Consider the following 14,718-nt stretch of genomic DNA (forward strand, 5'->3'; position numbering starts at 1 on the left):
TTCTGAAGGAACTAAGACAGGAAATAGCGGGCACAATCCAGCATGTTTGTAACCTATCCTTGAAAACTGGAGAGGTACCAAAGGACTGGAAATTGGCGAATGTCACACCTATCTTCAAGAAGGGATCGAGGGGTGACCCCGGGAACTACAGGCCGGTGAGCCTGACTTCAATTATAGGGAAGATGGTGGAAGCTATGATCAAGGACGGCATTTGCGAGCACACTGAAAGAAATGGTCTACTGAGAACAAGCCAGCACGGATTCTGTAAGGGAAGGTCGTGCTTAACGAACCTTCTGTACTTCTTTGAGGGAATAAGCAGTCGGGTGGACAATGGGGAACCCATCGACATCATTTACCTCGATTTTCAAAAGGCTTTCGACAAGGTGCCACATGAAAGGCTGCTTAGGAAGCTGTGGAACTACGGGGTGGGAGGAGATGTGCACAGATGGATCAAGCACTGGTTATCGGGTAGACTGCAGAGGGTTGGAGTAAAGGGCCAATATTCTGACTGGCGGGGAGTCACAAGCGGTGTGCCACAGGGATCGGTGCTGGGGCCGTTACTCTTCAACATATTTATCAATGACCTGGAAAAAGAGGCAAAGTGCGAGGTCATAAAATTTGCAGATGATACCAAACTGTGCGGCAGAGTTAAGTCCAGGGAGGAGTGTGAGGACCTGCAAAGGGACCTGGATAAGCTGGAGGACTGGGCAGACAAATGGCAAATGCGCTTCAATGTGGAAAAATGCAAGGTCATGCATATAGGGAAAAAGAATCCGTTGTTCAACTACAAAATGGGGGGGGCATTGTTGGGAGACAGCAGACTTGAGAGAGACTTGGGTGTGCTGGTGGATGCATCACTGAAGCCATCTGCACAGTGCGCAGCAGCCTCGAAAAAAGCCAACAGGATGCTGGGCATCATAAAGAGGGGCATCACAACCAGGACGCGTGAAGTCATCATGCCATTGTATCGAGCGATGGTGCGTCCGCATCTGGAATACTGCGTTCAGTATTGGTCGCCATACCTCAAGAAGGACATGGCGGTGCTTGAGAGAGTCCAAAGGAGAGCGACGAAACTGGTAAGAGGGCTGGAACACTGCCCATACGCCGAGAGGTTGGATAGGCTGGGGCTCTTCTCCCTGGAAAAAAGGAGGCTCAGGGGAGATATGATAGAGACCTTCAAGATCATGAGGGGCATAGAGAGGGTGGATAGGGACAGATTCGTCAGACTGAAGGGGACAACAGGTATGAGGGGGCACTCGGAGAAACTGAAGGGAGATAGGTTCAAAACAAATGCAAGGAAGTTTTTTTTCACCCAGAGGGTCGTGGACACTTGGAATGCGCTGCCGGAGGAAGTGGTCGGGCAGAGTACGGTACAGGGATTCAAACAGGGATTGGACGGATACCTGAGGGACAAAGGGATCGTGGGATACTGAGAGAAGTATCCAGGAAATAAGTATAGAAACCCGACCAGGTCGTGCATGTGCAAAACCGGAGGGTTAGGACTTCGATGGGAAGATAGGACTTCAATGGGAAACCAGGGTGGCAAGGGGGCCCCTTCTGGTGATTCAGACAGGTGACCTGTTTGGGCCGCCGCGGGAGCGGACTGCTGGGCATGATGGACCTATGGTCTGACCCGGCGGAGGCACTGCTTATGTTCTTATGTTCTTATGTTGTGAGTTTCTTGAACCAGTAAAAACTGCTCTAATTGTAAAGGATCCCAGAAAATATAATCTTTATCTTGATACCTTAGTAAACATGCTTCAATTGCCAAGACACGGGGTTTTAATGTTAGAAATGCCTTTCTTTTAAACTGTGTTGTCTTAGCAACATCTGGAAAACCCAAAACAATGTCCCCACAGAATTTTTTATTTTTATTTTGAAAATAGGTTTTCAAGATCAGTGTTTTATCAGATTCATTTAAACATTTTACTAATAAGGTAGCTCTAATCAAGATGGCATCTCGCGAATCTTCTAAAAAAACCTGTAAGGCCAAATTCTGTGGGGACAAGTTCTTCTATCCCTTGTTCAGAAGTAATTTTTTTATTTTGTGGAACATACTAACATATCGATATAGGCAATAAATCTGCGTTAGCCAAACCAAGGATTTCCTTAAAATATTTTCTAAGAAGAATTTCAGGTAATAATAAATGAATCCTTGGAAAGTTAACTAAACACAGATTTTTAACTCTCAAAAGGTTTTCAAACATTTCAAATTTAGAATGCACTACATGGGAATCCTTAACTGTTGATGTGGAAAATGTTTGTAAAGGCAATATCTGTGAATCAATTGCTATAATACGTCTGTCTAAAATTTTTACATTAGCATCATTATTTTCCAGTTTTTGAATCATTTCCTGTGAAAAATTTTGATTCTGAATAACTACTGACTTTAACAAACCCTCTACACAAGTATTTACCAACCAAAGATCTTTAGGGGAAATTTCTTGAGGAGTCTCTTGAGTCTCATGCATGGTTAAGGCCTCCTCTTGAAAGAAGATGGCCTTAGGCATTGCTCCAAAATTCAGAGCTAATGCCACACCTTGCTAAGAGTCAACCAGAGACTCAATAGGCCTACCCAATGGGTTGGCCTCGGAAGAAGTTACCGGAGGGAGAGGAGGAGTTCTATCCAAGGGGCTGAGAGATGTCCCAGATGTTGATGCGGGATAAGCCATCATAGGATTAACATTAGCTGGTGTCAAATGGCGGTCAATCGGGTGTCAAATGGCGGTCAAACTGGAGTAGAACTCAATTTCGCTTTCCTCTTTCCCATTATATAAGAAATATTCAAGTCTGAAAAAAATATAGAGAATAAGCAATAAAATACCTAAATTTTTCAATCACTCCACACAGCTCCACGCGGCTCCAAAGGGGCTCCCAAGGGGCTTGGCGTGCCCCTTAGAGCACGCCCCTTTGGCCACGCCCTGTTGCCGTGCCGCAGCCGCAGCATCTCTTAGAGGAAAGGACCCTGATGACGCGATCCCGGCGTCCCCGCAGGTGCCTGCACAGAGGTCGGCTCCAAAAATCAACAGCAGGCAAATTCAGTGAAAGTACAGCGTCCCCAAAGGGCAGGAAACAATCCCTCGGTCTCGTTCACCAAGCAGGTAATGGTTATCCCCCCCCCCAACATAAGGGCTTTAACGCGTGGAATAGTGCGTGCACGCTAGTCCTTAACGCTAGCATTAAGCTGGCATTAGTTCTAGCTGCATAGCGTGGGTTTAGCGTGCACTAAAATGCTGCGTGCGCTAAAAATGCTAACGCGGCTTAGTAAAAGGATCCCTAAGCTTTGGGAAACAAGAAAAGCCCAAAGCATGTCAAGAAAAATTGTAGGCCGTTTCATGATCCCGAGACCTCGGTGGGGATAATCTGTTTTCTACAGTATTTGAGAAGAAAGGTTCGATGAAAGTCTGTTCTGATGATCTCATTATTTAGCAAAATGATTTCCTTCCATTAGTCCAAAGTGTTTGTGATAAATGTTCATCATCCCCAATTGGAGGTCGATTATGTAGGAGGCTCCTCAGACATTCTTCTGGATAACTTAATATCTGGTCCCAGGTTGAAAAAAGCCATGATGGGCAAGAAACAGCAAAGGTAAACAATAAAAGCCCCAAAATTCCACAGTGGCAAAAGTGCCCAAATAACAAAGCGAAGACTGTGGAATACAATGTTCTTGAGAATACTGAAAGGAATTGACAAAATAGAGCAGGAAAAAAAATTATTTACAATGTCCAATGTGACACGGACAAGAGGACATGAACTGAAGCTAAGGGGGAACAAGTCCAGGACAAATATCAGGAAGTTCTGCTTCACGCAATGAATGGTGGACACCTGGAATGCTCTCCCAGAGGAGGTTATTGCGGAATCTACCGTTCTAGGATTTAAAAGCAAACTAGATGCACATATCCTTACGAGAAGCATAGAGGGATATGGGTCACTTAATTTACGCCAGGTGTACACCTGGCTGGGCCTCCACGTGTGCGGATCGCCGGACTTGATGGACCGAAGGTCTGATCCGGAGATGGCAGTTCTTAATTTCTAGACCGCATAACCAGGTAGTTCAATGCTGTTTACAAAAGATTAGTAATATCTACAGGATGACATAGTTAAAGAATGAGTTGCCTATGAATTTTTTGAAAAGATGATTTTTCAACTTTTTTCTAAATTAGAGATGAGAGTAAGATGTTAGGAACAGATTCTTAAAGTCACTATCATGCAATGCAACTTGAAAAGAAATTTGTCGCTCATGAAATTTTTTGTATTTGCATCCACTAACTGAAGGGAAAACAAATAAAGCGTGAGTTTTTCTTGGATTTTTATGAGTTGAAAAGACAAATGAATCAGTCAAATATTGTGGAACTTGACCAGTAATGACTTTATAATAGAAATAGCCCAGCTTAAATACAGTATGCGCCTCCACTGGGAGCCAATGCAGTTGTCTAATATACAAAGTTGTTTAATTTAAGATAAAGTTCAACATTCAAAGCAATTACATCCACTGTAAGAAAAGGTTGACCCAGTTGCTAGCGACGGACCCGACACGATCCGTGTTTCAGCTCAGGCGAGGCTTCCTCAGGGGTCATAGGGATATAAAAATATACGTATGTGTGGTTTTGTTTATTTATTGTTGTAGGGTAGCTAAATTAAAAATGTGTTGTGCTGCTTTGGGGAGTATTACGGCTACTGTGACATAACCAAGATCAAGATTAACTTAGCTATTTCACTTAAGCCAGACTTAACTCAAAAGGCTAAGAAGTGGTAATGCTGACTTTTGCATTAATATGTATTCAACAGTGCTAATAAAAATGGACAGCACCGCCGGCTATGGAAATAAAGTAAAGCACTGGTGCTTTTTTTTTATTCTGCAGTTGCCATTGACTTTCAGACTCTTGATCCTTAATTGATGAGTAAGCTAGCTCAGAATTAGAAAAGATAAAGAAAAGAGTGATTCAAATGATAAAGGGGATTAAATGGCTCCCTAGGAAGAAAGGAATATTGGTATGCAATCCAGATAAAGCAAAGTACATTTAAGGGTGGCATTAGCAAAATAAACAATCAGATAGATATAAATATACATGTAAGGAAATGTTTACTAAACTGCACTAAGCATGCTAAAACAAGTTAGCACAGTAAATATTCTGGGTTCATAGACAACGGCGTGAAAGACAAAAGCGCGCGCCGACAATTGAGCGCAGCGCGCACCACCGCGGCGCTCTAAATTACAGTTTTTAGGGGCTCCGACGGGGGGTTTTGTTGGGGAACCCCCCCCAGTTTACTTAATAGACATTGCGCCGGCGTTATGGGGGGGTTTGGGGGGTTGTAACCCTCCACATTTTACTGTAAAATGAACTTTTTCCCTAAAAACAGGGAAAAAGTTAAAATGTGGGGGGTTACAACCTCCCACAACGCGGCGCGATGTCTATTAAGTAAAGTGGGGGGGTTCCCCCCCCCCGTCGGAGCACTAAAAATAGTAATTTAGAGTGGCGCGGCGGCACGCGCTGCACTCAATTGTCTGGGCGCGCCTTTGTCCCGGCGCGCTTTTGACCTGACACCAATATTCTGCGCTAGCTTCTTAGGGGGGGGGAGGAGAGGATGAGAAGGCAACAGAGACCGGATCATTAGAGGGAGAGATGCCAGGAATCTTCAGCTGGCGGGGCTTGGGGATCCACACTGCTGCTGGGTAGGCCTATGCCCACTCGGACTCACCCTTGGATATGCCACAGGTATGTACATAAAATAAGATATTTCACAATGTACACACTTATTGCTAACAGCCCCATGGTCAGTGCGTACTAAGAGCCCTCTATGCATGCATAGTACAAAAGGATAAACCATTATGTCCTTGGGTGCATTTGTAGGCCGGTTGCTATGAGACGTCATTTATTTCATTTTCTAACCCGCTTAAACCTAAAAAGTTCACAAAATGCATACATAATCAATAAAAAAAACACAACAGCATACAATATACATTCATCTAAGACAGTGTATCGCAAGCTGTGTGCCGCGGCAGATTCCAGGTGCCGACAACTCACCTCCTTGCCAGCGCCTCTCCCCCACCGGCGAAGGGACATGTTCAGCGTTGTGGTCGGAGGGCCTCCCGCGCATTCGCGGATGCCGGCATGGTGACATCACGCATGCCGCATGACATCATCACATTGACGTCCACGCACTTTCGGATGCCTGCCGGCCACGTCACCGGGTTTTGTGTGCTCCGGTTAGAGAATGACACGGTGACAAAATTCATCACCGTTCACGTCCCCGCGGATAACCGTGGGAAACCATCTTCAAGTCATTCTTTAAGGAGAGAGGGAAGAATCAGAGTATGAATGGCCACAACCACTGACCCGCAAGCTTAGCTTTGAAGAATGCTGGTGTAGAAGGACCGAGGTTGAAACAGACACTACAGAATGACAGTCTCTGGTATCCAGAGCAAATATTGTGATGTCATAATGCCTCATTCCACCAGTGCCTAAGAGCCAATCACATCAGTGATGTCACAATGGCTTCATTATCCTTGGCTCACATAAGAATCAGAGTATGAATGGGCTCAGCCACTGACCCACAAGCTTTGCTTTGAAGAATGCTGGTGTAGAAGGACTGAGGTTGAAATAGACACTAGAAAATGACATGGGATTATTTCCCGCGGTTATCCGCGGGGGCGGGGACGGTGATGAATTTTGTCACCGTGTCATTCTCTAGCTCCGGTGCCAAAAAGTTTGCAGGACACTTTTCTAAGAACTCTTTTCGACACCTTCTTAAATTCCTGGATGTCTTGAGAGTAGTCTGAGTGGTGCTGTCAGATTGTGCCATAGCAGTACCCCACTGAAATTATCGAGGCCCTTGTTTGTGTATAATGTATGCTTAACAGCTCCTCACTTGCTAATCGTAACATCCCCTCTTACCTTAAAGGTCCTAGGGCTCCTTTTAGGAAGGTGCGCTAGCGTTTTTAGCGCGCGCTAACCCCGCGCTATGCGGAAAATACTAACGCTAGCGTCTAGTGCGTGCGGCATTGCAGCGCTCGCTATGCGCGTGCTAAAACCACCAGCACACCTTCGTAAAAGGAGCCCTAAGCGGCTGATATACCCACATCTGTGTCAAATACCAAGGGATCCTTTAATGAATCACTTTAAAAATCAATGCGAAATTTGACTGGTAACCAGTGAAGCTGTTTGTGTAAGTGGGGAAAAATGTTTGGCACATGTAGTGGTACAGTGGATACCCTGTCAATGTAATACCTCTGCCAGAGGCGTAGCCAGACCTCAAATTTTGGGTGTGCATATGTGGTCTTAACATCCTCCCCTCCCCTGAGTAGTTGAAAATCCCCAAGCCTCACCAGCTGCAAGGGTGCTCTAGCGACAAGAACTGCTTCCTCTCCCACTTGCTCTAGCCTGCAGCTCTGTCCATGCGCCACTGCTTCCCCGCCCTCCCTTTGCACGTTCAGTTTTTGCACATGCATGGCAAGGGAAGGGCCAGTGCGACAACAGCGCTTGGCCGGTGCCGTGGGCTGGAGCAAGTGGGAGAGGGAGCGTTTTTTTGCCGCTCGTGGGGCTTGCGGATCCCCCACCAGCTCTAATAAAGGTGCAAGAATGTGGGGTGGGCCTGAGCCTAAAGTGGGTGGGTCAAGGCCCACCCGTGGTTACGCCACTAGCTCTGCCGAAGAACTCTCTATGTGACTTCAGAGTCTTACCACCTGCTTTTCTTTGTTCAGTATTTTGTCTTTACTGGAGTGCTCGCAATGGTTACCTGCGCTGTCTTTCTACGCCTCAACTCGGTCCTGAAGTTAGCTGTGCTGCTCATTATGATTGCGATCTATTCACTGCTCACCGAGACCATTTACACATCTCTCTTCCTGCGGTATGACAACTTTCATCACAATGGAAAGTAAGTGCCAAAAATGTATCTCTCAAACAAATTTGCAGGTTGTTCTTTTCTGCCGACTACAACCAGAGTAAGAATGTGAAAATATTTAAGATGTAGCTACATGGTGCTTTTTGAATTAAATTGAATGTGTGAATTCTTTTGAAGTACAGAAAAGATCCATATTGATTGATTTTATTTGTTCAAAAGATTTCTAATGCACAGTATCCTCAGTTCTAGGCAGGATGCAATCAACATATATACCGCAAGTGCTGTCCACACATCTTCAATGGAGTAGAATGCTGTGGGCCAGAAAGCTAAATGTACCTATCTAAGGGATCTTTTACTAAGCTATCCCACCCCCCCCTCCCATTTACAATACTCTACCATGGTTTTTAGTGTCAGCCATGGCAGTAACAGCTCCAACACTCATAAAATTCCTATGAACGTGGAAGCTGTTACCACCGTGGCCGGCACTAAAACCGTGCTACAGTTTTGTGAAAGGGGGGGGGGTATGTTAGGTGCTAATGCAACCTGATTCAGCTCAAAAGGTTCATAGTCAGAGGCGCGCAAGACGCCAGTGCGCTGACAATCCAGTGCCGACAATTCGGCGCAAGACAGAAGCGCGCGGGGGAAAAAGTAATTTTTAAAGAGCTCCGATGGGGGGTTTGGGGTGGCAACCCCCCCCGATACTTCATTGGTTAGTGTTTGCGCTGCTGTTGGAAGGGGGTTTGGGGGGTTGGAAACCTCCATTATAGAGAAAACGGAACTTTTTCTGATTTTTTTATGGGAAAAGTTCCGTTTTCTCTATAATGTGGGGGTTTGCCACCCCAAACCCCCCGTCGGAGCTCTTTAAAAATTACTTTTTCCCCTGTGCGCTTCTGTCTTGCGCCGAATTGTCAGCGCTGGATTATCGGCGCGCTGGCGTCTGGCGCGCGATTATCCCGTCACCAGCTCAAAATGGCATACTATGGCGTGCGCTTGGGTGTCCTGCAGTAATTCACCAAGATAAGGAGGATAACAGTCTCTGCACACACACATTGACAAAACAAACGAGTAGAAGAAACCAAGACTTCAAACCAAATGGACTTTATTAGCAACCAAATGAAACAAACATCCACGTTTGAATTTGCCTTGCAGCTCTTATTTTGCACTATAAGTGACCCGATGACTCCTTCATAAAGACTCCTGAGGCAGCCGCGTCACGTGAACATTTTACCTCATTTGGTTGCTAATAAAGTCTGCTTGGTTTGAAGTCATGGTTTCTTCTGCTCAGGTGTCCAGATTTCCCTGGATATGTCTTCCTTTTTGAGGACATGTCCGGGGGGTCTGGACAGCTTCTCAAAACCCGGCACTTTATCCGGGTTTTGAAAAGCCTCCAGCAACGAGTGACGTTGGGACGGCATCTGCACGTGCACAAATGCAATGCGGTGACATCATCATGATATCATGCGTGCGCATGACATCATCGTGTGGCATCTGCGTATGCGCAGATGCTGTCCTGACAAGCAAACAGGTTGAGGTGGGGCTGGGGGGGGCAGCACAGGGCGTAATTCCGGCAGGACGTGCCTGGTCTTTGGGTGGGGCCACGGGTCTGGATTTTCGTTTACGATAAACTGGTAACCTATAAAAGCGCACACAGTAAATTTTTTTTTTTCAAAATGGCCATGCACTACAATTAATATTAGCGCATCTGTATCAATACAAAAAAATAGTAAAAAAAATATATATATATATGGCTGAGGTAAAAATGGCCTCAGTGCCAGAAAAAAAGAAAACCCCGTGTGAGGGTACGCTAAGGTCTCTTTTTACCACGGTTTAGGAGAAGGACCCCTAAAGTCTTTATAATTGGTTTGGTTTCAGGAAATTTTGTTTCTTTTAATTTTTTTCTTCCTTTCCTGAGACTGCAGTAGTAACTTTCTCAGACACGTAGTTTGGATAAAAGGAGTTGTATACATCCAGCAGTTTCAACTGTTTTGTTACTTCTGGTCAAGAACCTTTTAAATTAGAATTCGCTGTAACACAAAGAACCTTTATCTTGATTTCTTTCAGTGGATATTTCTCCCTTCAGAGGACAATTCAAGTGTGGTTTATTGTAAGCTAAATTAAACTTCAGCTGGCTATTTTCCTAATGTGTCTACCCTTTTGTACTAAAAGTGTGCTCTGCACTATATTTACAGCCCACTCAGTTTTGCATCACCGTCTTTTGTTCCACTTCTAAATAATTTATCAACAGATTAAAATGTGCTAGGCCAAGCACTGAATCTGGCGGTGCTGCACTATTTATACCACATAATTTGGAAAGCCTGACTGAGTTTTACCCCGTACAAGCAGTTTTGATAAGTTCTTTATCCAGTTTAAAATTCAACTTTCAATTTTCAAAACTGTGGGGTCCTTGTACTAAGGCGCACTAAATCAGTTAGCGCGCCTTAGTAAAAGGACCCCTGTACAGGGCTGGATTAATCAATAGGCACACTAGGCACGTGCCTAGGGCCCGAATTGTGAGGGGGGCGTGCTGAAGGAGGACAGCTCACCTTGCCATCAATGGCAACGGGCCCCCCTCCTGGCATGAACGGCAATGGGCCCCCCTCCTGGCATCAACCGCAACGAGCCCCCCTTCCTGGCATCAACCGCAACGGGCCCCCACCCCCTCCCGACATCAACCGCAATGCAGCCAGATCTGTTACTGGAAGGTCCCGGGATGACTGCTTCTGCCGGTCAATCCCCCTCCGATGTCACTTACTTGCTCTGGAAGAAGTGGCGTTGGAGGGGGATGGACCGGCAGAAGCAGTCATTGCGGGACCTTCCACTAACAGATCTGGCTGCATTGCGGTTGATGCTGGGAGGGGGGCCCGTTGCTGTTGCTGCGGGGGGCCATTGCCATCAGCTGTTATAATGCTTTCGGGCAAAGGAGCTCAGTAGGCAGAGCCAGCAGCAATATTTGGAGGGGGAGAAAGGAACATGGAAGGGTGGTGAAGGAAGAGAAAGGGGGCAGGGTGGTATGAAAGGGTTGTGAGAAGGATGGTATGGAAGGGTGGTGGAGGAAGAGAAAGGGGGCAGGGTGGTATGGAAGGATGGTGGGAAGGATGGTGGGGCAGCGTGGTATGGAAGGGTGGTGGAGGGAGAGAAAGGGAGCAGTTGCTGATAAAATTATGTGCAGGGAAAGGGAAGGATGCTGGATGGAATTGAGTTGGAGGGAAAGAAAGGGGGCTGATGCTGATGGAAGTGGGGGGAAGGGAGAGGAGAGAGTGAAATGCTAGACCATGGGGATGTGGGAGAGGGAAGGTGAAGAAGAGAGGAGAGAGATGCCAGACCATTGGAGGAGGGAATGGAAAAAGACGAATGCCAGACCAATGAGGGTAAAGGGAAAGATGGAAGGGGGAGGCAAACAGTTTCTGGAAGTAGCACAGAAGGACAAAAGATGAAAGGAAGATGAGGAGAGCAGAAACCAGACAAGACAAAGGTAGAAAAAAAATTTCTATTTATTTTTTATTTTTTTGCTTTAGGAGACATGCATCGCTGTTTCTGTGGTGTTGCATTGTATTCAGAGTCCAGCTTCTTGGTGGTTTTATTTAACCTTTGTCTATTTTATCCCCCCCTTTTACAAAACTGTAGAGCATTTTATTAGCGCCGGCTGTGGCTAAAAACCATACTACAGTTTTGTAAAAGGGAGGGGGAGAGGTTAGTTTGTGATTACATATTCCATACTAGGTGAAGGTGTTTTCTGTGACCTGTTTGTATGAAAGACATGGGTTTTTGTTAGCATTGACTAGCCTTGTTTGGCGAAATGCATCAGGCATGGTTCTTGGGAGCACCTTGAATCAACCTGATTTGAATCTCCTTATTTTTCTACCAATCTCTTTTGTTTCATGTTGTATTCTTTGGTGGACTGCTTGCCTTGTTTCGTTGCAAGTTAACATACATTGATTGGAACATATTAGAGGAGTTACAGATTTGGTTGTTTATACATAGTAACATAGTATATGACGGCAGCTAAAGACCCGAATGGTCCATCCAGTCTGCCCAACCTGATTCAATTTAAATTTTTTTAAATTTTTTCTTTTTAGCTATTTCTGGGCAAGAATCCAAAGCTCTACCTGGTACTGTGCTTGGGTTCCAACTGCCGAAATCTCCGTCAAAACCTACTGCAGCCCATCTATACCCTCCCAGCCATTGAAGTCCTCTCCAGCCCATCCTCCCCCATATGGCAATATACAAGTCTGAACTACTGTCTCAGTACAAGCTGAATATCTTCAAAAGATCATAAGCCACACAAAATGATATTCAAAGTTTCAAATACCAGAGAATAAGTGCTAATACTCTTCAATACAGGACAGCAGAAGAGACCTCAGTGTTTCTCAGGAATAACCTGTGAAACTATCTAAGGCAATATATATATTGTCATAGAGAAATACATCCCTGGTCTCAACTATTTCCACTGCTTGAGCACGCTTCCCTTTTACTTATTATCACTCTTTTGATTTTTGATTTTCAAAATATTATCATGTATTATCCTTATATAGAAAAGAGGAAGCACTTATCTTAGTTATTTCTTCTGGTAATATAAAATCACCGCAGAATGCAGTTTATGAAAAGTAGCGAGGTAGTAAACTATCTCGCTTAAAGAAGTCGGTCTCCTTTTCCAGAGGTGAGGGCGGGGCATGGGGGGTTAGGGGTGGGGCAGGGCCAGGGGGGCCCAGTGTACCTGTGTGCCTAGGGGCCCTCAAAGAATTAATATTGCCCCTGTATGAGAAAAATCTTTGGCGCAACATAACATAAAGGACCCGACTCTATGAACGAGTGCTTATCACGTGAAAATCGTAAGTTAGGCACTGTTTATAGAATCATACCAAGCGGCTCCAAACCTTAGGCGCATCCTATTTATGCCAGGGTTTCCTGGGCCTAAATACCTTTGTCTAAGTCCAATTTAGCCACCTAAATGCAAAATATGCCCAAGACCCGTTCACGATCTGCCCCTAACCACGCCTACTTAAAGGTAGTCACCTTGAACCTGAAAGTGAATTAGTGAGTCCGCAATTTGCGAACTACGAATTCGCGGAGGAACACTCTATTCAATACTGGGAGTATCACATGCCCTGGCATTAAATATCTGAGGTCAGTTCAGCCTGCAGCTGTGAGCATCTCTCATGCCGCATATGGCCAGGGGCTGAATATCAGGACCAAGATTGCTAATACTGTATTTTAATGGCTTACCTATCATTATACTTCAGAATTACAGAAAAACATTCATAAAATTAAGTAACAAAGTAACATAGTAGATGATGGCAGATAAAGTTTCAAGTTTCAAGTTTATTAGCATTTTATGAATCGCCTATCGAAATATCTAGGCGATGTACACTCTAAAAGCCACAGATAGTGGTTTCACATATAATATTGACAGATTAGACATATTACAGACAATTTAAAACAGTATAAAAATTTTAAGGAACAGTCAATGCAATACATTTAAGGTCAAAGAATAACATGACTAGGCAGGAAAGAAGGGAAAAGTTACATCATTTTTATCTATTGAAATTTACATGAATGGGAAAACACAATACGGGGAGAGGGGATTTGAAAAGTCCAAAATTTGTAATAAAATGTATAAAAATTATGTGTGTTATATCATGTGTTCAAATGCATCTTGAAATAAAAATGTTTTTAAAAATCTTTTAAATGTTTGTAAGTCTTTTTCTATTCTTAAGTAATTTGGTAATGAGTTCCATAATGTGGGTGCCATAACGGAAAATATGTCGTTTCTTCTTATGCCAATAATTTTCAAGGACGGGATAGATAATAAGTTCGAAGCCGATGATCGTAAAGAACGTACGGAGTTATATGGAATGATCATTTTAGAAATAAATTGCGGTTCATTGAAAGTCAGAGTTTTATGTACTAATAGTATAATTTTGAAGGTAATACGGTGGGAAATGGGTAGCCAATGTGATTTAATCAGTAGTGGAGTGACGTGATCATATTTTTTAGCTTTGTGAATTAATTTTATTGCGGTATTTTGAATTACCTGAAGTCGTCTTTTTTCTTTCTGGGTTATATTAATGAAGAGGGAGTTACAATAATCTAATTTAGATATGATAAGAGAATGAATCAGAATATTGATAGATTTGGACCTGAATAATCCATCCAGTCTGCCCAACCTGATTCAAATTAAATTTTTTCTTCTTAGCTATTTCTGGGCAAGAATCCAAAGTTCTGTCCAGGACTGTGCTTAGGTTTCAACTACTGAAGTCTCCGTCAAAGCTCACTCCGGCCCATCTACACCATCCCAGCCATTGAAGCCCTCCCCAGCCCATCCTCAACTAAACGGCCATATACAGACACAGACCGTGCAAGTCTGCCCAATACTGGCCTTAATTCTTCAATATTTACTATTATTTTCTGATTCTAGATATTCTGTATTCATCCCATGCTTTTTTGAACTCCATCACCGTTTTCCTTTCCACTACCTCTCTCAGGAGCGCATTCCAGGCATCAACCACCCTGTCCATAAAGAAGAATTTCCTTACATTGCTCTTGAGTCTCCCACCCCTCAGCCTCAAATTATACCCTGTGATTTTACCATTTTCCTTTCTCTTGAAAAGATTTTGTTCTACGTTAATACCTTTCAAGTACTTGAACGTCTGAATCATATCTCCCCTGCCCCTCCTTTCCTCTAGGGCAGGGATGTCAAAGTCCCTCCTCGAGGGCTGCAATCCAGTCGGGTTTTCAGGATTTCCCCAATGAATATGCATGAGATCTATTAGCATACAATGAAAGCAATGCATGCAAATAGATCTCATGCATATTCATTGGGAATGGTCCTGAAAACCCGACTGGATTGCGGGCCCTCGAGGACAGATTTTGACACCC

The 14,718-nt window shown here is 44.3% G+C and overlaps 1 protein-coding gene across 4 annotated transcripts in view; it reads left to right on the forward strand.

The window, feature by feature from the left end:
- ADCY8 (adenylate cyclase 8) overlaps positions 1–14,718 on the forward strand; it is a 588,267-nt gene that overhangs the window by 466,822 nt on the left and 106,727 nt on the right. For all 4 annotated transcript variants that reach the window (XM_033933219.1, XM_033933220.1, XM_033933217.1 and 1 more), the window contains one exon: positions 7,703–7,875. In XM_033933219.1, coding sequence (XP_033789110.1) covers positions 7,703–7,875 — 173 coding nt within the window. The remainder of the gene's footprint in view (positions 1–7,702; positions 7,876–14,718) is intronic.

Source organism: Geotrypetes seraphini, chromosome 2 (assembly GCF_902459505.1).
Source record: "Geotrypetes seraphini chromosome 2, aGeoSer1.1, whole genome shotgun sequence".
NCBI lineage: Eukaryota > Metazoa > Chordata > Amphibia > Gymnophiona > Dermophiidae > Geotrypetes > Geotrypetes seraphini.